This window comes from Aythya fuligula, chromosome 21 (genome assembly GCF_009819795.1).
Source record: "Aythya fuligula isolate bAytFul2 chromosome 21, bAytFul2.pri, whole genome shotgun sequence".
Taxonomy (NCBI): domain Eukaryota; kingdom Metazoa; phylum Chordata; class Aves; order Anseriformes; family Anatidae; genus Aythya; species Aythya fuligula.
In genome coordinates, this window is record NC_045579.1 from 5,688,252 (window position 1) to 5,712,042 (window position 23,791).

Below are 23,791 nucleotides of genomic sequence, written 5' to 3' on the forward strand. Positions count from 1 at the left end.
CACGCAGATTAACACGAGCTCGCCGAGGCAAAGAGGCATCTCCTACAAGCCACCCTGGTGCTGCTGCTGCCTCGTATGAAAAATGGGGTGCCAGACAGCTCCGCGGTGGGGCTGGTGACGACAAAAAGGAGCCGAGCAGCAGCTCCACCACGAGCAGTTCCTGGAAGCACGACGCGGATCCCGTCCTTCCCACTCACCAGCCAAGGTGTGCAAACATTGAAGTCCAGCCCTATCGTGTCGGTAACAGCACTGCAGCCTGCCAGGCCTTTCATTTCTAGGCCAGCAGCTTTTGCAAAAAGGGCACAAAGTTCTCGCTTTGCGTCCCTGGAAGTACTTTTTATACCATTTTACAAACAAGTGAGACCAAGGGAAGGGGGGGCAACTCGCTCGCTGTCGCACGGCAGACTAGTGGAAGATGCAAGAGTGGGACAAAAAGGTCCTGTCCCTGTGGCTGCTGCTCCAACCACTCAGACCCCAGTGTGCCCCTAATAAACCTAGCTGGGAATTACCTGCAGTCGGCACGATTCCCTCCTAGGTGGGCTCTGCAAGCACTGGGGCAACGCTCAGCATCCACCGGGATCGCTCAGCACCAGCCCTATGGGTTCTGCTCAGACAGCGTGCACCAAAAGCCAAGGAAAAGCCAAAACTACTCCCAAAAATACGCTGCCAGGTGGCTCGGCACATCTGGAACGCCACGAGGTGATGCCGCATGATTTACAGCACGCCCGTATGTATAAATGTAACGCTGGGAGACAAATGACCAACAAACACAGTGGCTCTGCGATGTGTGCTGAATGGAAGTGGGGAGCGCGAGGAGGTTGTGTGTTATTAGGGAGTGTTGGGAGTTGTATGTTTTGAAGATAAACACAAAGAGAATATAAAAAACCCCAAACCCAAGAGAGGTAAATAATTCATCAAAAGAATAAAACCAAGAAGCTCAAAGGGAAAAAAAAAAAAAAATAATACCAAAGGGAAGAGTTTTCTGAGCAGGGGAAAAAAAACTTCATTTCCCATGGGAGCGAAAACCAGAACCCAAATTAAAGGAACGAAATCCGGGGGGAGGAGGGTGTGTTTGTTTTTAAAGGTGAAACATTTTGTCCGGGCACCCGTTATCTCCCTTCTTAGGCATTTAAGCATTTCCCCGAGGTGGGAACTCCACGGTGGCCACGTGGAGAACAAAACCCTGCCCACGCAGCCCGCATTTAGCAGCCCCACGTCCCCTCGTGTCTTTCACCAGCCCCTCAAGCAGCCCGGGGCACGCCGAGCAGCACCACCATAACTTGCCCAGCACCACCTGGAAGCCTGGAGGGTTTTCTTCACATTAAACACAAATCCTGCTCCACAAAACGCTCTCTACTTGGCAGGTTGCTGATGGCGACTTGGGACAACTGGCATCTGCTTCTCCAGCACGCGGCACAGCCGCAGCGATGTAAAATTTTTGCTTTTTAGGGGCACGCTCGGCTTCCCCTTGCAGGAGGGCAGCACCGCAGGCTGGGGCTCCTTCCCACCACCTGCGTGGTGCGGAGCCGTGCCTGGAAAGTACCTGGATGGGGTGCTCACACGCAGCCTTCCCGAGGAGGGGAAATGTGGGACTCAATAGGTGGCACTCTTCCTTCTTGAATAAGTGTACTCGGGTGCACTTTGCCGTCAGAGGTGCTGGAGAGCAAATTTAAGGTCCCAACTTCTTCTTATTCGCTTGGCGCTTTTCTGGGCCTGTTCAAATCAAAATCCCAGCCAAATCGGAGCTTTACCAATTACACTCTGCCAATCCTAATTCCCCCCCTGCCGCTCCAAGAAGACGCAGACTCCTCTGCGGTCGCATGATCCTCTTGTGTGCCGTTAAGCAGCTCGGTTTTACCCGGCCAGCCTCTGCCTTTGAGAAAAGGAAGTCCCTGAAAGCGAAAGTGAAATCCCACCCTAAGCACGTTTCCACCACATCTTCCTCCTGCAGAAAGCGCCGGCCCCAATTAGCAGCTTTGGGCTTTCCTGCAGACACCCAGGGCCGGTTTTGGGTGTGCACGCCTCCTCGGAAGGGCGCCAGGACGGCTGCCATGGAGAAAAAACCTGTCTGAGGACTCCCTGTCTGCAGCTCGAGCCTATCCGCGGGAGTTTCTCCTCTCATTAGCCAAATTCAGACAAAAAAAAAAAAAAAAGCCGTGATGTTTTGTGCCCCAGAGCGACGGAGGCCTCATTTTCTAACCCTCTTTAGGGGCCCTCCGTAGGGAATTAGTCATGGCCGTGAGTAATACCTAGGGCTTGACAAAGCCAGGGAGGATGAGGAGACACTTGACAGGTTAACAGGAGCGAGGAGCAGCTGCTATATTTAGGTGCCATTAGCACGCACATGTCTTCACACATTTCTGCAGGCACACCTGTGCGCCCGCGTGGCCAGAAGGCACGGAGGGGGAGCAGCCCAAAGCCAGCAATTCCCAGCCAGCAATTCCCTGCCCTTCCCAGGGACGGGGTAGGAAACCAGGGGTCCCTCGTCCCCGTCTCACAGCACTCATCCTGCTCAGAGCCCCGGAGCTCAGACCTGGCTTTCGCCCTCCACCATCACCACCTCCAGGGGCAGGCAGGGTAATGCCATCCCCGTTTGGAGACCACCACACACAGAGATTTAGCCCAAATCTCACTCTGGGTCCTCTGCTCAGGTGGATCTTGCCCCAGAGTCACCTACATGGTGAAAAAAAAAAAAAAACAGGAGGTTCAGCCACTGCTTTTCAGCTGCTTCTGATTTGCTGAACCTTACAAAATTTCTGGTGAAAGAGTCTGGACCCTTGCAGACTGACCTGAAGCCTGCTGCTAACACAGGCTTGCTTTCCCTTTTTTACATCCCACCAGCTCTTGGAGCCTGTGCAGCAGCCGCCTCCCCTGCGCCCTGCGAGGTCCCTGGGCTTAAAAAAAAAATAAAAAATAAATAAAAAAAAGAGAAGCAAAGCAAGCAGCAGCCGCCACCCCCAGCTGCCTGGCTGCCTTGCCTGGGGGCCTTTCGTTTCCCCACGGCAGCCCCAGGCCGCAGCCAGCCCCAGCTGAGTCACCTCGCCTGTCTGGGTCTCTCCCAGGGTAGTGCGTGGGGGTGGAAGGGTTGGGGCTCACGGCAGGAATTTCCACCGCCCCCCTTTTCCTCACCCCACCCTGCGAGGAGCAGCCACGGAGGAGAGGCAGAAGGTGCAAGCAGCAGAGCTGGGCGAGGGGAGGGAGAGCAAAAAGGGGGCAGAGATGGAAGAGGAGGGGAGCAGGGATGCGAGGCTGCTGGCACGGGGATCCCTGCTGCAAAGCTCAGCCACCAAGCCTGGGATCCCCACGTGCAGGAGGGGAGCGCTGTCTCTTCCAGATGGGTATGAACATTTCCTCTGGATTTCCTTCGCTCCAGCTCAAAACAAAAGCAGAATGCAAATACCGAGGTCCAGCACAGCGTCGCTTCAACTCTAGGATGCAGTCTTTGCACAGGGAAAAAAAAAAAAAAAAAAACAAACAACCAAAAAAAAAAAAAAACACCACCACAAACCCAAACGCAGATGGATACAAGGAGAAACCCAAAATAAGGGCTAATCAAGTGAGCAAAACCTTGCACCCGTTGGTTCTGGAGACACAAAATCAGTTCTGACAGGCAGCTCTCGAGCTCTGAATGCTCCATTAAAATAAACAGGGATCAGATGGACAAATCCCTGCAGACATTTCCAAAGGCTCGGGCGAATCTCCCTCTATCTCCCTCTGTGCTGTAATCAGGCAGGTGAGCCATCCCTAAACAACAACAAGAGGAGGAGAGGAAAGCAATACCCAACACCAGGCACTCCCACGGGCAGAAGGCTGGGTCGATTTAGCCACTGGGGTCCAGAAAAATCCCCTCTGGAATCACATTTGAAGTGGGAGGGTAAAAGACAGACAAGGCACGGTGTGTATATATATACATATCGGGGGGGAAAAAAACAAAAACACAAACCACCACTTAAATGAATAATAACTGTGGATGCTTTTGCAAAGACTGCAAAGTTTGCTATTTAGGGGGAAGGAATTTCTGGCTCCCTGGGAGGCCGCTCATTGTTCGCCGGTTCCTGCGGCTCCTGCAATGTTATTTACCGAGCCCAGGAGGTCAGCTGGAAGAGGGATAAGGGGAAGGAGATTAGAGGAGCTCCACCTCCCCTGGAGGGGGGATACCACACAAGGGCGCCTTATTTTCCAGCAGACCTGTTGTGCTGGCACCGCTCTCGCTGCCTTCCTGACCTTGGAGCAACCAGGCAAGCAGTGAATATGTTTTTTAAATCAGGAGCATGCAGCACGAGCTCCTGAGCAATTGCCTCTCACCTGCTATTTCCTCCTCCGAGCCACCCTCTACTTACTTTTAATTCCTGTCTTTCCTCACCTGCTGATCTGTCGGAGCACACCTCGCTTTTTTTTTTCCTGAAAATAAAGTTCTCTGCTATCTTATCTGCCAGGAAGCAAAGCGCAAGTCCCAAGAGTTGCTCTGTCTGCTCCTGTGGGCTGCTGGCCTTTTGCTGGCAGGGAAATTGTGCACAGGAGGCAGGGGAAGAGCGAGGAGACAGCAGGTAGCTCTGCTCTTTGTAACACACCCTTGGAGTCTCCAGGACCTAAGCTCGGAGTCCTCTGGCCCTTCTCCAGCTGAACTCGTCAAGCCAAGCGCAGAATGCCCCCATCTAATCCTGGCCAAAACTCAAACACCTCATTAGCGCTCAGACGACGTCTCCCCATCCTCTGCAAAGCGTACTCCATCTCTCTGGCCCATTATTAGCTCACCTCCTGGTTTCTGCCTTCCGTGGTGCCAGACGTGGTTTTTTTTCAGCCCTTTTTACACGGGTCCACGTGATCCTTGTCACTGCGGGTACCCCCAGCCCAGCACGAGCGCACCGAGGCACCCCAATCGCTGTACCCCCAAGTGCTGGGCTGTGGCAGCAGCTACGAGTCCCCAGGCACAACTCCACCATGCTCAGGGCTGGAGAAACAGAACAAAGGAACGCTCCTGACCCCCAGGATCGCTGCTGTTTAAAGACAACACTTGGAAAACCGTGTGACAGCCTCTCAGCCTTGCATTCACCAGGCATTTTCCCTTCTCACTAATTTTATTACAAAGGCATGGCAGATATTTCAGAGAGCGAAACCGCTTTCATCTGATGCACATGGGCAACTGCTTTGTTATTTCCTTCTGGATTTTAGTCAGCGTTTTCTGGTGCCACCAAGATACATATGCATTTTTTTAAACTAATTACTCAGAACAGCCGTGTCACCTCCTGCAACAGCAAGGGGCTACGCTTGACCTTTAGTCTACAGGAAGGGAGCTCGCCCTGCACCTCTGCAGCCTATTAAGAGGTAATTCAGCAGTGCCAAGGGAAAGAGAGTCCTCTCAAAGACGTTTCAGGCTGCTCTGGTCAAGGGTGCTTCATCCAAACCGGGTAAAGGCTCTCCCTGTGCTTGCTGACTCCCAGCTACGAGAACTTGCCTTTCATTAACTTCTTCCTTTCTCAGAAATTTTGCATATGCAAAGCGCTGAGAAGGGCTGCGAATTCCTGTGGGGTACGTGGGCAAGAGGAGCCCGAAATAATCATCAATATCATGGCGTTTGTGTAATTCTGCTGAAATCTGTGGTCTGGGGGCTAGGCAGGAGAAACGAGGAGGCAGCACAGGCTCTGCCCCAGCCAGCCCTGCCCTGAGAGCCCCCAGCAGCCCCTCAGCCCGTTTCTTGACAGTTTTTTTGTTAAAGAAAGGCTGAAACTGGGGAAAATTGAGACAGCGAATGCAAAACCACTTCCAAACCTTGCAGGCATCCCAGTGGGAGCTGAGGCAGCAGGAACTGCCCCTACTGCCTGGGGTGGCTCTGTCGGGCTCCCTGCACGAGGTGCTGAAACAGCAGCTCGCAAAGAGCCCCGACTGTAAGCCAAGCTCTGGGCCACACGGGTTTCTGAGCATCCCCCCTGCTCCCTCCGGGTCGAGATGTTTTGCTGTGGCTGTGTGAGCCCTGTTTCCCTTCCTCCTTCTTCCCAAACCTCGGTGCAATCCCTGCCCTCGCTAACCCACGCAGGCTTCCCTCGGAGGCATCCTACACGGCTTCAGCGGAGGCTCCTGAGGTTTTTTTTCCTAGCCCATTTTCCACCTGGAGTGCCTGGTAGGTTTAATTAATTGCATGGCAGTTACGAGCCCATGACAGGTGTTGTATAAATCTAAAATAATTAAATAAAGCAAGCATAAGCTAAATGACGTTTGCGTGTGTGCCATCCATGTTTAAATACTCAAATCGTGAGCATGATATTAATAAGATATATCAAAGTTCACATTGATATAAACCAGATTTATCGTGCTATCCCTGGTCTAGCCAGGCCTTACAGCACCACAGAGGTGGCAAAAGCAATAAAAAACTAATCTGTTTGTAGGCAAGCGGCCACACTCCTGCTTGATGGGCTCACACAGACAGCCACACAAAAAAAAAAAAAAAAAATATGAAAAGCTATCTTTATTTCCTCATTTTTGGGACTCTGTAACCAGCAGCTAGTGCTGTGACAGCTCCTGCCCTCCGCATAGCCCCGGCGCCGTGACACCCTGCCTCTCGGTGCTTTGCATGCCGATGACTAAAGTCTTCCGGGGCAGACTTGGCCCTGGCACAGCACGCTCCAACCCATTTCCCACACGCTCACTTAGAAACCTTTTAAGCCTTCGCCCAGCCCCCAGCTGCTCTGCTTTGTGCCACCGAAAACCTGCTGGGAGCTACCGCCAAGGAGCTGCATACAGCAGAGCGCCGTCCTGTGCCACCGCACAACGCGTCTCTTGCGCTCTGCTCCGAGTTGAATCCCACAGATGCACTTTCACCCCAAAAAGGTTGTCCCAAATACACAGAGTTTCAGCCCAAGGAGGGATGAAGACAGCAGTGAAGGAAGAGAAAATGAAGCCACTTCCACCTACCTCGGCATCCCCAGCCAGGGGTAGCACTGCGTGTTAGCGTGGCTTGGTTGTGATGCAGGTCCCTTGGACCAGGCTGTCGAACCACCCCAAAATGCTGCAGGGCCTCCCTTTTTGGTCAGCTTTGGAAAGGCAGCAACCCCAGGAACAACGCCTTCTGGTCAGGGCAGCAGAGGAGGCATTTTGGGGGCTGACACACACAAGGTCTGAGGCTGAGCAGAGCATCCACCAAAAGGGAGCTGAGGGGCTGAGCTCCGTTTCCAGCTCTGCTCCTGGGTGATCAGAAGGGGCCATTTCCTCTCCTCGTGCCCCACTTCTCCCTCATCTTTGCCATTTTTAAACCAGGCTTTTTTCATATTTTCTTATCGAGGAAAACCAGTGGAACATCCCATATTGATACTTCCCGAAAATAACAACGCACAGCCTGGCTAACGTTGTGTTACAAGAATGGCCCAAAAAAAAAAACCCAAGAAGCACACACACTGATGCCAGCATGCTTCGGGGCCCTCCGGAGCAGGCTGAGTGAAGCCATACATCCTTCCCAGCTCTAATTACCAGGATTCTCTGATCAAGGTAGAATTATTTGCTGATCAAGGGCGTTATTGATCCTAAGCCGCTGGCCTACTGGGATCAGCCTGAATGACACCGCAGCCCCCGGCAGATGAAATACTGCCAGAACATTCCCAGGAAGCTTTAAGGAAAGATTCTCCTCCTCTCGCTGCCTCGGCATATGTCGAGTTTCACAGCTCGCAGGGTATCAAGATGCTTCGTGCCAGCCCGGGCTAACAGCACAGCATCTCCACGAGCCAGAGCTGGATGAACACGAGCCTGGAGCAGAGGGAGGTGCCCGGCGAGGTGTCTCCCACTGGGTGCTCCTGGGAGCAGAGGAGTTTTGTGCTGTGGGTGCATCACTTCGCCACCTCTTCTCTTGCACACACAGCCCTGCGCCAAGACCTTTCCAAGAGCATTTACAGCAAACACCGAGGGAAGGCAGATCTGCTTGTTTAAAGAGGAGAAAGCTCTGACAAAACGCACCGTGAGCGCTCCTTTGGATAACTCAAATGCTGCCTTGCTTCATAAGCTGGCGAGCAAATGGGAAGGCTTGACTGGAAGACCGGGAGAAAACAGAAGCAGCCAGACGAGGAGCGTGAGCTACAGCAGCATCCAGGTGGGGGAGAACGGCTTGGCTTTCATCAGAAAGCCACAGAGGTCGGGTTTTTGAAGCCCGGCACATCTATTCATTACCCGAACCCGCAGGCTGTAAACACTCAGCCTGGCAAGCGGCGCTGAGCCGAGGAAGAGAAAGCATCCTGCCCTCCTAGTGCTCCACCAGCTGAGCCACGCGCCAGGCTGCCGATGAAACCAGCACCGACCAAAGCAAAGGCAGCAGAAATCCCACCGGAGGCATAAACCAAAAGCTAAGGAGTACCAGACGTTAAGACAGTTGGACATCCCGTCGGCGTAACGCGCAGAGAAGGGCCCTTTGTAATGGGGCAGGCTTCTGCTTCCTCGCCCATTATAAAGATCCTAATCTGGAATAATTGCACTTGCGATTTTAATAACTCCTTCTTTCGCTGGAGAATTCCAAACTGGTTTGTAAACACTGGTTTATTAAGCAGAGGAGGTAATCGTGGTTTCAGCCTGTAACTGGATGGGAATGGCAGAACTGTCAGGAATGCTGAAAAAAAATCAGGATGTTCAATAAATATTTCATCTCTGCGCTGGGAGAAAAAGCTAGCTCTAACTTGGTAGGAAAATGAAATACTTTTCATTCCAGCAATAAATTAGGAGGCTTCCAAACTGAAACTTCTGAAGTTACAGAGTTTTAAATCAGCAGACTTGGATCACTTGCACTCGGAGAGTTTCAGGACTTAGCCAGGGAAGTTCTTTATATACTTGACTTTGATCTTTAATGAGTCTCAGAACAATGAGGAAATCCAAGGTAAACGGGAAAACGTAGCACTGGGCCTGTGTTTTAAAAAGCACAAACAGGATAATCCAAGTAATTTTATAACCCCCAGGAGAAATAATGAAATAAAGGAAACTGGACAAGCGATAATAAATTAAAGGAAGGTGACATAATTTATGCAAATTAAAGTTTGTTCGTGGAAAAGATCCCGTATCTTTTGCTGAGACAATTGTGCTGGTGTCATGTGCTTAGATTCCTGCAAATTTCTTGATCTTACACCACGCAACTTTTTGAATGAGAAATGAGAGCACTACCAGCCAACACAGCACAAGTTCACTGGATTAAAAGATGATAAAAAGATCTCAGAATATAAGCACGTAACCAAGTCTAACTAATATTTTTATCAATAACCAGTTGAACAACTCAAAGTCTGGAGTCACCTCCTTGCATGTAGAGCCTGAAGAGCCTCGCTGCATTTAACTCACCAAGGAGAAGGTTGAGAGGTGGCTTCTTGATGGGCACTGAAAGAGCTCTGAAGAATGAAATACAAAGCTGTAAGGAGACCAGGTGGCAGGAATGTGACAAGGAACAAACCCAAACTAGCAATATCGTCAATGTTTCCTAAATAGTGAGAGTAGCCACCCACTGAAACTATTTATTAGGATCAATACACAACAGGACCTGTAATCACAACTGCACGCTTCCCTTCAAAAGAAAGCTGCAAAGACAAGCCACCATAAACAGGAACCGGTTTGGGGAAGTCCTATTTCTTATTATAGTACCAGACCTTAGACTTGATGGTAACGGTGGTCTCCTGGCCTTTTAACCCAGAAATCTGAAGATTTGATTTCCATAAGCTCGCCCCAGCCTGCTCATGGGGAAGCTGAATCACGGAATGTGCCCACATTTCCAAGGGCCATGTGAAGGCACCTAACACCACTGGTGTGAATGGGAATAAAAGATATTTAGGCCTTGAGAAATGAGCGTCTCTTGGTAAACCAAGTCCAGCAAGCCAGATAAAAAGCTGCTTTTGGAAACAAAGGCTGGAGAAAGCACGGAGGGTTATCCCCAGCAGACACCTGATGGCCAGACCCACTGCTCCCCTCCGCCAGAGCCAGCGCTCGTAGGATGCCCGTCCCGCGGTACAGGCTCTGGGTTTCATTCTGCCAGCACAGAGCAGGTTTTCTTCATCAAATACCGAGCCTGAGTAGCTTTGTTTTGGCTTTCCATGCCTGTCTGTCCATGGGAACACGCAGCAGGATCGCTGCCAACTGCCATCTCAAAATCTGATGTCTATTATTTTGGGATTCAGCCGTAATAAATAGCAACCAGCCAAAGCAAAGTCTTTCTCTCCAAATGCCCCACACTTTGCATGGTTACCAGGCGTCTCCCCTGCGCCAACCCACAGAAGAGCCTCGAACACCCAACTTCATTATGTTCTTTGGTGTCAGCTAGCTCCAGCCAGACAGAGAAGGAGCCTTCACATGACTCGGTATTGAAGAAAAAGTATCATGCACAGAGATGGCATTAAAAAATAAGAGGAAAAGTACGGTTCCAACAAATTAAGGGCAGCTTCTCCAGGGTACAATTTAAAACATGCGAGCTGGACTGCAATCCTCACCACAAGGAATTCTGCACCGTGTGTGTTTCCAATTGATTTTCCTTTGTCAGCTCGGAGAGACCTCCCCAGGTGAAGGCTGGTCTCCAAACATGGGAAATCACTGAAGCAACCGATACCTAGACTTTATTATGTATTGAACACACATGTGCTCTTTACACTGAGCTGCTATTACAGTTACCAAGCCAGATTCTTCCCAGGAAGAATCCCTGTTCCCCCAAAGCTGTTTGGGGGTTCTGTGGAGCAGACCCCTAGGCAACAGGGCACGATTATCCCAGGTGAAGCTGCCACCTGAAGAAAACAAGCACCTGGCTCATTTCCTCCCCTACTGTGTTTCCTATTCTTGCAGGGGGATGTACGAGTGGTTCCAGCAGTACTCTGCCCCGGATGGATGCAGCAACAGCTCCTCTGCCTCGCACACTGGGGCTGGACAGGTGGGAAACCTGATCACAAGCAGGAATCATCTTCTGTCACGGGGTAAAGACCCAAATCCCAGATTTTTCTGGATTTCTGAGGAATCCTGAATTTCCTTTGAATCCTGACTAAAGGCAGGGGTGGCAATTCAGGCTGCCTGTATCCTTGTGTATCCTTAGTTCTAGACCTTGACGTGACAGGAGTCCCACCAAAACAATGAGATTACTCTCCATAAGTTAGCTTCTCAGCACTGCTAGAGGAAAAGCACAGCAACTTGTAGAGTATATAATTTCAAATATCCTCTTAAGATACTTTTTAAAAATTCTATAATGTTTTAAAATCAATAGCAGAGACGTCAATGAAACTAAATCCTCCCGAAGCAAGGAAGATCTTTGCCCTCTGCACCCGTAAGGGGACAGCAGTGCTTATCAGCCTCACTGATTTACTTTTATTGAACTTATTTCTGAGAAATACATCACAGCAGCGTAAGGTGAGACTTCAGAAAACCAGATCCACGGTGCTGATGCAAACAAGTGCAGATAGATTTAGATAGATTTACAGCCCTGAATTACCAGCTCAAGAATTTCAAGCCAAAAATGTTTTAAGGAATTGCACTGTTAATTTTTTTCTTTAAACGGACCTAGTTTACTACATTTTTGTTCAGAATGAAAAGCATCCTCACAGGGAGTTGGCAGGCTGCCCTTCTCATTGTGGGTATGCTCCTTCTTGATGGCTTTGAGACCTTGTTCTGTCCCCTCCGTTTGCAAAAACCTCAGCAGAGCTGCACCCAAAGGACAGCAACCCCTCTGCAAAAATAAATAAATTAGCCCTCGGCTCAGAAAGAGCCAATTTAGCTTGATAAGAAACAAAACTGCTTGAGGGACAGAAGGCACCAAATTTTCCGTGCTCTGCTGGGCATCCTCTGATGCAGGCTAAGTTTTGATGCAAGCCATGCCAGCCTGAAGATGAAAAACAAGTCAACAGAGTCAAACTGATGTAAATCTAGACTGCTTGTGATCAAAGTCCAATCCTGCATTCACACGGCCATCCTTATTTTACCCAGATCTACTTTCGATCAAAATAGGGTGTTATCAACTCGACTGCAGCTGAGCGAGGCACGTGCCAAGCACAGATGAGGTCCCAGCAGTTTTAGGCACTGAACACACAAGGAACAAAAAACTACGCTGCTGTTCACAACACACAGCTTTTTTTTTTTTCTTAAAAAAAAAAAAAAAAAAAAAAAGGACCCTAAAACACAGTTATAGTTAAGACTACCAGTGTACAATTTTAAGCAACTCCTGTACGCTGTAGTTCATTGAACCATCACTGAAGAATCGTGTAGTGCTTTCCTTTCTAAGTGTACTTTATGGTTAAGTGGGTGAATCACAAGGGGGAAATAAACGAGGAATTGATATCATAGTTCCCTCTGGGAGAGAGAAAAAAAAAAAGAAAAAAAGGTTTGTTTGTGTGGTTAGCCCCACATCACAGAAAAAGAGATCTTCAGAATCACAGCTGTGACAAATGGTGGGAAAAGTTATTGATCTACGAGAATTCATTTTTCCTACAAGGGCCGGTACTTTTACTTATTTAATAAAGGTCTGGCGTCAAATCACTGCGAATTTCGGGATTATCTAATTCCATCTAATCTCATTCAATCACTGATGCTCCAGCCGGTGGCAGAAAGGAATGCTTGCCCTTTCCTGTCGGCGGGGGCTATCTCCGGTTGCCCTGGCAACACGGCAAAAGCAGCTCCAGCCGAGCCGAGTACCACCTATCGCCTGCATCGCCCGATAAAAAGAAAGGATGGGGTTACGAGGGAGTTTTTTGCAATTTGATGGGCAGAGATAGGCAGAGCAGTAGCTACCGTTTGGAGAGGAATCTGCTCGTAACGCTGAATTTGCAAGGCCCCAGGGACGCGGCGATAAACACGAGCTCCGAGGGGTGAGACCCTCGGGCTGGGCAGAGTGGGCTGCTTTCTTTCAAGAGAAAAGTTTTATACGAAGAAGTGGCGGTGATTAAGAGGCCCGAGTTCACTGAAGCTGTTTAAAATCCCCGAGCTGCTTCTTGCATGATCCGAAGCGATCGCACCTCCCGGCACTACGCCGGGAATCAGCTGCGAGCCAACACAGGACTTTGTTGCAGTGCCATCGTCAGAAACAGTTTAGAAGCAGATGTGTTTTCTGGACCAAAGGGCTGGCGAGTCTCTCCTCTATCATCAAAAGCTCTGAAGTTTTTCTGCTTCTTAATTATCTGAAGAAAGATTCTCCCTTCCCAACTGAGCAGCACAATGCAAAAATCACAGGTACTGCCCATCAACTTACATCTAAAGACAGAAAATGCTGTTACTTTTCAAAATATTAACGAAACCTTATTCCAAAGTCATTTCTCCCCCATTTTTCAAGATGATAAAACACAAGGCAGCACCACTGTGCCCACAGACAACCAAGCCACGGCGAGGCCTCTTGCTCCACGTCACTGCCCCGACACCACTTGGGCAGAGCTGAGCAGCGGCCGTGTGCTGGTACAAATACAGCAACTTTGGCCAAATCTACGGGAGATCTCCACTAGCAAGAGCTGCTGCGGCAGCACAAGCGTGGATGAACAATTAGCGTGCAAAATAACAGGAGCTTTCAGCTCTTCAGTCCCTCAAGGAGCGGCAGGACACTTAGCCTCCATCGCTGCCTGCTGCTCGCCCATTTATCTCACCATTCCCTTTCCCAGCTGCAGCTCGGGGTCAAATCCTGTTCGCCTTCCTCTGGCAAGCACCCTGCTGGAAAAAGCCAAGCGGTTTTGGACGAGCCCCTGCTCTGATGCTGCAGCACAGCAGCCCGAGCGGCGTGCTGGAGGATGCAGGCGCAGGTGTCGGCCTCGCTGGAGGTACAGGGGATTGAAAACGTCTCCTTCACACGCTGGTTGAAGCGACCTCAACACTTTAAAACAGAGGGATTTGGCGTGCAGGAATGTTTTCATCCAGAAAGTCAAAAGCGCAAATTTTGGCTTGAAGGTATTCCTGGATTTTGCAGCTCTCCATTTCACTTACAACCCTGCACCAATAAATAACTTTTGGGATGTCTTTTCACCACCCTTAACACCAATTTGGGACACAGAGCCCAATAATGAGCTTTTCACTACCAGAAGTGAGGAAGCTGAATAGCTCCAAACAGAAAGGAGCCCCGAAATGGTGAGAATGGTGTCTCTCCAGCTGCTGACTCGGTGAAGATGCTGAACTTCAACCTGGAGGAGGAAGAAGGGAGCCAAGAGGGCAGAGATGCTAAACGAGAGTCAGCAGCGGTGTCTGCTGTGTGGCAAGAAGTTTTCTGGAGAAAGGAAGCAAACTGTGCATAAGGAACAGAACATGACAACCCAGAAAGGAAGGGAAGAGAGAGAGGGAGAGAAACGAGGGGAAGAAAAAGAATTATAGACAAAACAAAGTAATTTTGCAAGCGCAAAATTCCGACCAAGCATTACTTCATTAGGAGCAGCGTGGGTCTCTTTGCCAATGTCTGGGGCCAATACAGGACTGCTTCTCTGTTCTCCTTCCCCCAGAGCTGAACCAGAACAAGCAATCTGAAAAGTTCATCAGCTCTGCAAACTTAACTAGGTTATGGTTTTACAACCCCAGGAAAAGAAAAATGAACGGAGTTTATGAGGGAGTTAATTCTGGTCTTTTAGTCACCTCTGCCATTTAGATCCCGTGTTCACGAAAGGCATTTGCCACCAGGCTCCAAATTAGCACTGATCCCTTTGAATAAGGCCAGCAGGTTTGGACATAGACCACTGCAAATTAAAACCAGGTGTCTGTGCCCTGAAGCAGCAGAGACAGCCCTAAGCAGTTTAATGACATCTCTAAATAATTTTGACAGCAAAATTACTTATCCTATCTCACCTTTACACTGCCCTTGACACACCGCTAACAAGATGCTGCTGCTTTCGCTGCTTTATATATTTATTTAGCCTGCTTTCTTCCCAGCTGCAACTTGCTTGCAGTAGATTCTCCAGGCCTGGTGGAACACAAACCCAACAGCTCGCCAGGCACGCGGTGCTGGCTGCAAAACCTCCGCTGCCTTCGTGCGTAAAACCCTGAGCCCAGGGCAGGGCACAACACGGGGCGGCAGAGGTGATGCTCTCCTTGGCTCTCCCAAGGAACCAACACCACTCCAAAAGTTGGTGGACCCATTGCTCACAGACACTAACCTGAGCTCACGGATGGAGCTTCCTCGCTCCTTCCATCACACGAGACCTCTTGCACCCAGTTTCTCCTCGTTGTTCACCACAGAGTAAAAAATCTTCACTGCCGCCTTAGCGCCATGGCAAACGTCCCCCACTTGGACCTCTTTAAAACCCACAGGAAGACAAAATTATTTTCCTAAGCCATGGCTGCTTATACATCTCTGCTGTTCACTCACAAGACTGCAATCCAATTAATATTTTCCTTTCCAGAGGGTATTTAATAATCCACAAAATTAAATCCTTCAGTATTGTGCTGGCACTCTTAGCCCTATTGATCTGGGTTTGTTCTGCCCCTGCGTAAAATAATAACCAGCAGTTCTCAACAACTCCCCCCTCCAAACCCCTGGCGCCGGACAGCACCAGGCAGTGGCAGCGTGCCCTGTCCCCGAGCTGAGCTCAAGGACCAGCAGGGATAACTTCCAGCCCAGAACGCCTCCAGGAGCACCTCTCACACCCATGCCTGCTTCCAGCTGCCAGTTTTCCCTTGCACAGTGCTGAATGACCCAAAAGTGGCTAATTTGGGGGATCCTCCGTGAAAGCAGCACACAAACGTGCTCCTGCTGCCTTTGGGTTTGGGAACATGGCAAGCTGTGTGCTCAGCCTCTCACCTCTCCCAGGAAGGACGGGAGCTGAGGTCTCTCCACGCACACGCACAACGTGCCATAGCCCCAGTCTCTCCCTGAAGGTGGTGCCTGATGGATTTGGGATACACTCTTCAGCTCAAATTTAAGTTAGAAGCTCTTAGTACAACACACGTGCCCTAAAAATCACCTGAGTGAAGCCCGTTTAAAAAAAAAAAAGAAAAAAAAAAAAGAAAAAAAAAGCCTCCAACAAATGCTAACCTAAACTAAAATGTGCTGGATTAAAAGCAACAATCCAAATCAGCATGAAACCACAAATAAAAATCAACAGACTGTGCCAAAGACCTTGGGGGGATAAAAAGGTTTATAAGTCTGCTTTACAGAGGGGCTTTTTGCACATTCATAAGGCAGCCCCCAGAGACGCAAAGGCGAAGTTATGAACAGCCCCCTTCACATAAACCCCAAGATTCTCCAGCTCCAATCCTTGAGGCCACGGCAGCTCGGAAAGGAACCTAAATCTAATCTATTCGGTTAGAAGTAAATTTTCTGACTTAATCCTGCCTCTACGGGCAGCCAACTACATTTTCCAGCAGCAGGCGAAGCCCTCGCAGCAAGGCTCTCTGGCAGGGCTCACGCCCAGCGGGGCACGGTCCCCGTTTGGGGGCAGCCTCTGAATTCGGGTCCCGGTGCCCACGGGGTCCCGGTGGCACTGCTGGCCCTACCCCACGTAGATCTGCTCCTGGCTCCCCACCGAGCCACAGAGCAGCAGTGGCAGGAGGGCATCCCCCGGGCAGATGCAGCCAGACCCCAGGAGAAGTCAGGCAGTGCTGGAGGGAGGCGCAGAGCCCCTGCCCCTCCGAACGAGCAGGCAGCAGAGCACTCAGCAGTCTTAGGGCTAAATAACAGGGCCTCGGCTGATTGCTGTCATCTTGGTTTTAAATAAGCAGATCTTTCCTCTTCCCGCCCTTGACAAAGTCTTGGACTAACGCCTTATCTTCAGGGGCATCGAAAGAAAGCAACAACAAGCGAGCAAAGAAGCAGCAAATAAAAAGGAGCACATATAAATCAAATCAAGAGCAAAACACCACCCCAGTAACCAAACAAATTACCATCGTCATCGGCCAAGTTATGCACAATTACCATGTGTCCTGACATGCAACGAAGGAAACGGAGTGAAAAAAAAACAAAACACACATTCTGTCGTGCTTTCTGTTTGGCTTGAATGCAGCTACGGCACATTTAAAAATAAATAAGACTTTTTAGAAGCCTGCCTGCCTTCTGTAGCTGTGACCTGGACCTCAAAGCTCACCGTGGGCAGCCTTTCAGCCGCCCTTTCCATGGGAAAAGAGGATGAGGAGTAGCCAACATCCAGCCCTAGCACACCTTCGGAGGCAGCACAAGTAGCACCATGCAGCGAGGGTCACACTGACGAGAGAAACAACCCAAGCAAAAGCCTGGTAAGAAACCCCTGCCCTGCGTTACACCGGCCACGCGATGCCAGACTTTGCAAACCCGAGACGCTTTGTTTTGGCAGTAAAGATTTTAGTGCTGCTCTCGACAGGAATCGTCAGGCTCCCCCCCTGCGCCCAGACCACCGCCGGCGAGCACGGGTCACGTTGGGGAGGGAGCGTCCAGCACGGCCCCTGCCGGGGGTCTGGAAGCGGAGCCGTTGTGCTGGGGAGCACTGCGAGGAGTGGAGGGGACGGGGGGAACCCTGCGGGGAACGGGTTTCACCAGAATGGCCTGGAAGGCATCCAGGGCTCCGAGCGAGACGAGCTGTGTCTGCCCAGAACTGACGTGTGCTGAGCGTGGGGGCAGGCCCCTCCTCAAAACCTCTCCTATGGACGCCTGGCATCCCGCGCCTCCAAAATAGCTGCAGGGACCCCGAGCTGCAGCGGCGTCTCCCCTCCGCATCTGGAAAAGCTCCGGGGCAAAGGCTGGGTACGGGGAAAGGAGGACGGGATGACGGGGGGGCACGGCCACCCTCCAGGAGGACACATGGGGGGGGACACACAGCACCCCACTCCCCTTCTCGGCAGAGCTGGGGGGAAGAACACGCCGCGCTGCCCTCCCCCGAGCATCCCTGCCCTCCCCTGGGGACCCTCCTTTCTCCCCAAATCCCGAGGGTCTCCCCCTGCGCCCCCCACAACCCCTTCCACCCGAGGGCCCCCCAAGCCTCTCCGCACAGCCTTCCCGGCCGGCAGCGGCTCCCCCTGGTCCCCGCTGATGGATGTGTGGGTGGATGGATGGACGGACGGACGGACGGATGGATGGATGGATGGATGGATGGATGCCGGCACGGGGGCGGCTGCTGCCCGGGGGGAGAAGGCGCCAGTGCAGCCGGCGCGACGCTGCTGCTCCCCCTCCGCCTCGCAGGAAACCAGCGGTCGGTGGCGGAGCTGGCCCCGGCGCCGGCCGCTGTCTGCAGCTGCAGCAAACGAGCTGCGACGGGGCGGCGGGGGGCGACGGAGCCGGGCGCGACGGGGGCCGGGCGCCACTCTTTTCCCCAGCCACGGCGGGGGAGCCCCCGGCAGGGCTGGCCCCAAAGGCAGGGGGGGAGCAGCGCGGCGCCAGACGGGGCTGAGGGCTCCGACCCGAGCTCGGGGGGCTTCGACCCGAGCCCTGCGGCGCTGCCTCTTCTTGCTGGCAGCAGCACAGAGAAGGGCAGGGTGCCGAGAGCCACCAGCAGCCGGCCAGCCCTGTGCCAAGGGGGGCTCTGCTGGGACTGACCTCGCTCCGGGAGGAGGAGGATGGAGCCAGCTCCCCATCGCCGTGTCCCTGTCTGAACGCAAGCACCCAGGGTACCCCGAACATCCCCAAAATTCCACGGTTGGGCAGTGGTGCCTACATCTGGAAAGGTGGAGAGGGGTGGGCACCCCCTTCCTCGTGTCACTGTTTTGAATGTGCAGCACACGCAGCTGCTACGAGGCACTACCAAAAGCTTTCCGGTTCCAAACGTGAAATTGTCACTCGGTCAGGACTACGGTCTAATTACAGCCCGGAAAATGCAGCACACACTGAGAAACACAGCTTGGATGAAAGCTCTCGCTGGGGTTTGGCCCCCCTGGGCTCATTCTGACACCGACCCCCCTGCGAGCAGCTCACACGAGTGGGTTAGCAGCAGGAGCCGAGTCCAGGGGGATTCATTTCTCCTCTCCCAAAACCACACGAAGCCTTCTTTCCCTGTCTGAACTTCTCAAATTCAGTTCTATTTTAAAAGCCACTTTAATATAGCCTTTGTTCCATGCCCAGCTGCCTCCCTTTGTAAATGCACAGCATCCCCGCGCATCTATTAAAAAATGCTGCTGCTAGGGAAGTGCGAGGTGGCCTTTGGCCACCGCTCCACGCAACTGGCTACGCAGAAAATGACAAGCAGCCAGCATCACCTGGCCAGGCATTTAGCCCCAGCAGCAAGTCTGGGTCTTTGGTCTTCAGATCCCTGCTCGCTGGCCTCCAGTCCGTACAGATTAGTGATTAAAGCACACACAGAACTCAACACGGCAGCGAGTTTATCACACAGCACCCCAAACTTTGCCCCCAGACTCAGAGGAATGACAGCAGTCCCTCGGAAACACCAGGTTTTGGTGGTCCATCTGCCCTGCTGGGTTTAGGATACCACGTAAGGCAGCGGAGCTGTACCTGGGAGCTCAGTGGGGCCGGGCAGCTGCTCCCCCAAGCTGACCCCACAGACAGACCCCACAGCTGTGACTGTGCCTGTCTGTAGACACACAGCACATGCACATATATACGCCATGCAGAAAGCATTTCAGTTCTCAAGTCCAAGATGAGCATCGTGAAGATGCTGCGTGTGGAACAGAACATCCCTCGGATCCCATAGAAACAACACAAGAAAAAAAATGGGTAATTTCAGTGGATTAAAGGAAGCAAGTCGCAAGTGGCAGCTGTTCCCACAGAGCTACTGACAACAACGTTCCAAGTCACGGCTGGCTTTTCAGACCACGACCTGGTTCACTTCCATGAGCCAAGAGTTTTGCCATCACCTTTTGGTATTTCTGTATTTTATGGTAATTCCTGCACACAAGAAACTGGTTTTAATGCCTCGGTTGACCACAATTTCAGTTGGTTTTTATTTACAGCACCAGCATCTTTTGGATGAAAATGCTGGTGCCATATAGAGACTTTGAAAGTTCTCAAGGTAACGGCAGAGAGGAACCCAAAAGTTGTGTTGCAAAGATCTACAAAAGCAGTGATTTACGAGACAAATGTTGTAAAAGTTGTGAATGTTTAAGACGAGCTCGTTCCTCCTTCATCTTAGCTTTAAAAAAAAAAAAATCATTAATGGTTTGTAACCCGTGGCTGTTCTGACTCTAGCACGCGGGTGCATTCGCAATGCCCTTCTGCTTTATTTATCCACTTTACACCTCTGCAAAACACACAAGAATCGAGGGGTGAGGATAAGGACGAAGCTGCTGAACGGCTGGTCGCTTGCACGGAGCCAGCTCCCCCCGAAAGCCACACAATCGCGCCGCAGCCTTTAGGTTAAACACCTCTCTTCCCACCTGCGCTGTCTGCAAGCAGCGCTGGCAGCCCCAGGGACTGGCAGCTCCTACCGGAGCACAGAAGCAAAGGGCTGGTGGGTTGGTTTTTTTTTTTGGTTTGTTCTTTTTTTTTTTTTTTTTTAAAGGGGAGGAGGCGGAGGAGAGGGGAGATGTCTTAACTAAAGCACATATTTAACAGTAATCTTACCACTGGAGACGAAATTCGACACCCAGGGCAATCACAGATTGGAGGATGTACCTGTAAGATTCCTTTGGACATAAGAGTCTTCAAACTTTTCCCTGGATGCGGAGGAGAAGGAGACAAGGAGGAGAAGCAGGAAAAAAAAGGAAAAAAAAAGATCAGCACCTTCACAGGAGGAAAGGATCCAGGGAGACAGGCGCAGCCCCCCTGCCTGCCAGCACCCACCCACCCCGGCTGCTGCCTGCTCCTTCCCCGAGCTGCCCGGGGGGAGGTGACCCCCAACCCCCGGAGCCCCCCGAGGGGGCTCTGCGCTGCCCAAAGCCTTCCTCCCACCCCCAAAAAAAAAGCTCCTCCAGTTCAACCTCGGGCCTCTCCTGACTCACCCCGGAGGAGCTGAGGTTTCCTGAAGGCAGCCAGTGCCAAAATCAAAATCAAAAATTAAGAATTTAAAAAAAAAAAAGATTTTTAAAATATTTTTTAATTAAGGTTTAAAAAATAAGATTTTTTTTCTAATTAAGGTTTTTAAATAAAGAATTTTTAATGAATTTTTTAATTAATATTTTTAAATAAAGACGTTTAAAATAGATTTTTTAATTACGGCTTTTTAATTGAGATTTTTTTTCAAAAATACGATTTTCTAAAAATAAGACATTTCTCAACATTTTGTTGCTTTTTTTTTTTTTGGCTTGGGAAGGAGTGCGGCACCGCCAGCCGGAGCAGCCCCCGCAGCTGCTCCCCCTTTTTTTCCGCCCCCCCCCCGGCGATCAATAACCGGGGCGAGGTGTCAGCCACCTCCCCGGCCCCCCCCACCCCCCCCCCCCACTTCCCCGTGCGCCCCCCCCCGGCTCTCGCTAATTGCGTGGCTCCTCTCCTCGCCCCCTCACCCCCCCCATACCCCTTCCCCTCCCCATCCCCACCGACCCCCCCCTCCCCATGTCCCCCCCCCCCTTGCAGGCTCCCCGCTCTGCCTCCACCTGCCGCCCGCACCAGCAGCTCCGCCGCGCCGGCCCCGGCGCCGGGACTGCGGCGGGGAGGGAGAGAAGGGAGGGAGGGAAGGAAGGAGGGAGGGAGGGATGGAGGGAAAGGAAAAAGGGGGGGGGGGGGGGGGGAGGACCGGCTCCCCCCCCCGGCAGCACGGCGGAGGTCCCGCACCACCCAGCAGCCGGGGGAACACCCCCCCGGCGCCCCGCCCGCCGCCCCGGAGCTGCCTCGTCCTCACCCCGGCGCGACGGAGCCGCCGCTCCCCGTGGCGCCGAGGCTCAGCCCCCGGCTCCCTGTCCCCCCCCTCCGTGTCCTCTGACCCCCCCCGGATCCTGTGACCCCCCCTGGGTCCTGTTATTCCCCTCCCAGTTTGTCTGTCCCCCCCCCCGAGTGTGTGTCCCCCCCCCCCCCAGGGTGCCCCCCGCCGTCTGCCCGCACGGAGCGAAACTTCTTTCCCCCCCCCCTCTCAACGAAGAGACGCCTCTCCCCCCCCCCCAACATAACTCGTCGTCCCCCCCCCCTCCACCTTCTCTCTTCTTCCTCCTCCTCTTCTTCCTCCCCCCGCCGGCGCTGCCAAATCGCTGGGAAAACTTCCAGCCGCGCTGCGCCGCTCCTGGGGTGCCCGGGTGGGGGGCGGCGGGGAGAGCCCCGGGGGAGTGGGGGGGGGGCACGGCGAGGCGATACGAGGTCCCCCCCCGATAACACGGAGCCCCCCCCGCTTCCCCAAACACCCACCCACACAGCCTCCCCCCCCCCCTTCCCCGGATCCGGCCACCGAAGCGTGGGGGGGGGCGAGGGGGAGGATGCTGAGGAAGAGCGGCGAAATTTGGGGGACCCCCCCAAAAAAAAATTGCAAAGGGGAGGGGGGGGGGGGGCAGCGCCCCTACCTTTGTGCCTGATGCTGCGCTTCCAGTCCTTGGCCGTCTCCCTGCCGCTGACAAACTGGAACTCGTTCGGGGTGAGCCACTCGCCCCGGTAGCGGATAGAGGGTCCCTTGCTCCCCTGGCACAACTTATTGATGTAGAGCAGCGCCTTGTTCTCCCCGCACTCCACCTCGATGCAAGGCTCGCCGTTGTCAAAGAAGGGCTGGAAATCCGGGATGGAGGAAAACCTCTCCAGCATCAGGTCCTCGGGGAGGTGGTGGTGGGGGTGGGAGGGGTGGGGGCTCTCGTGGAAGCCCAGGTACGCGCGGTGGGCAAAGATCTGCTCGTACGCCGGCGGGTGGGGGGCTACCACCGGCATGGCAGCGGCGGCCAGAGGGGCGAGATAGTCAGGTAAGGTTTCCATGGGTTGGTTAAAGGCTGCCAGGGCCAGCTCTTCCCTGTCAAGTCGCTCCTTCTTGATAGCAGGCATGGTGCTACTGCGCTCCCCGGGCGCCCTCGTCTCTCCAAAGCGCAGTGGCTCTGATGTCTCCGGCTCAACTTGCCCCCGCTCTGGCTGGAGTTTGGATGAAATGCGCCAGCAGCAGCAGCAGCAGCAGCAGCAGGAACACGAGCACCTTTGGCGCTCGGGTGCCGGAGGTGGCTGGTATCCCCCGGAGCAGCCCGCGAACAAATCTCCTGGGCTGGCTCCCCAGCGGAGCTCCCTGGGATCCCTCTCCCACGGAGAGCCTAATGTACCGTAGCCCCGGGAGCTGCCGTGTGGCTCGCAGATCTGCCCCTCCGGACTAATACCTGACATCTCGGAGAGGTCTCCGCTGCCGTAGACATTATTTTGGTTTAAAAAAAAAAAAAAAAAAAAAAAAAAAAAAGCGCTTATTGATTCCCCTAGATCGACCCACCTTCTCACCAGGCTGGAGGGTTCCCCGCCGCCCACCCGGCCCCCTTTCGCCCTCCTTCCCCCCCCACCCTCCCCCCCCTTTTCTTCCTCCCCTCCTTCCTTTAAACTGACACCTGGTTTATTTATTTCTAGGCGATAATTAAAATGAAACGCTGCGCCCCCGCCGCCGCCACCCCGCCATCCGCCTCCCTCCCCTCCGCCGCCGCCGCCGCCGCCGCCGGCGCCCGCCGGGCGCGGGCAGGATCCGGCCCCCGGGGGCCGCCCGGTGCCGGCCGCCCCTGCCCTGCCCCGCAGCGCCCGGGGGCTGCAAGCAGCCGGCCGGCCGGAGAAGTTTCCCGGGGGCCTCCCCCCCTCTCTCCCTCCCTCCCTCCCCTCCACCTGCACCCCTGCGCCCTCGCCCCGCTCCCACCGGCGGGTTCGGAGCACCGCCAGTTGGTATTTTAATTCCCACTCCTGCGCGGAATTTAAGGAAAAAAAAAAAAAAAAGCAAAAAAAAAAGCCGACACGGTATTATGTTACAGAGATATGTGTGTGCATATATATATTTATCTACATATTTATATATATATACACACGCATGTAGAGCCCCGCCAGCTCGTGCTTTTCTGCACGCCGTGCGCTCCCCACGCAGGCGCCCCCAGCCCCTAAACGCCGCTCTGTGTCGGGCTGCCG

At 52.8% G+C, this 23,791-nt stretch overlaps 1 protein-coding gene across 1 annotated transcript in view; it reads right to left on the reverse strand.

The window, feature by feature from the left end:
* SAMD11 (sterile alpha motif domain containing 11) overlaps positions 1 to 23,026 on the reverse strand; it is a 101,950-nt gene extending 78,924 nt beyond the window's left edge. The window contains exons 1-2 of the mRNA XM_032201555.1: positions 22,228 to 23,026; positions 20,366 to 20,457 (exon numbers count right to left, since the gene is read on the reverse strand). Of these exons, the coding sequence (XP_032057446.1) occupies positions 20,366 to 20,457; positions 22,228 to 23,020 (885 nt within the window). The 5' untranslated portion in view covers positions 23,021 to 23,026. The remainder of the gene's footprint in view (positions 1 to 20,365; positions 20,458 to 22,227) is intronic.
* Positions 23,027 to 23,791: the final 765 nt, after the last annotated feature.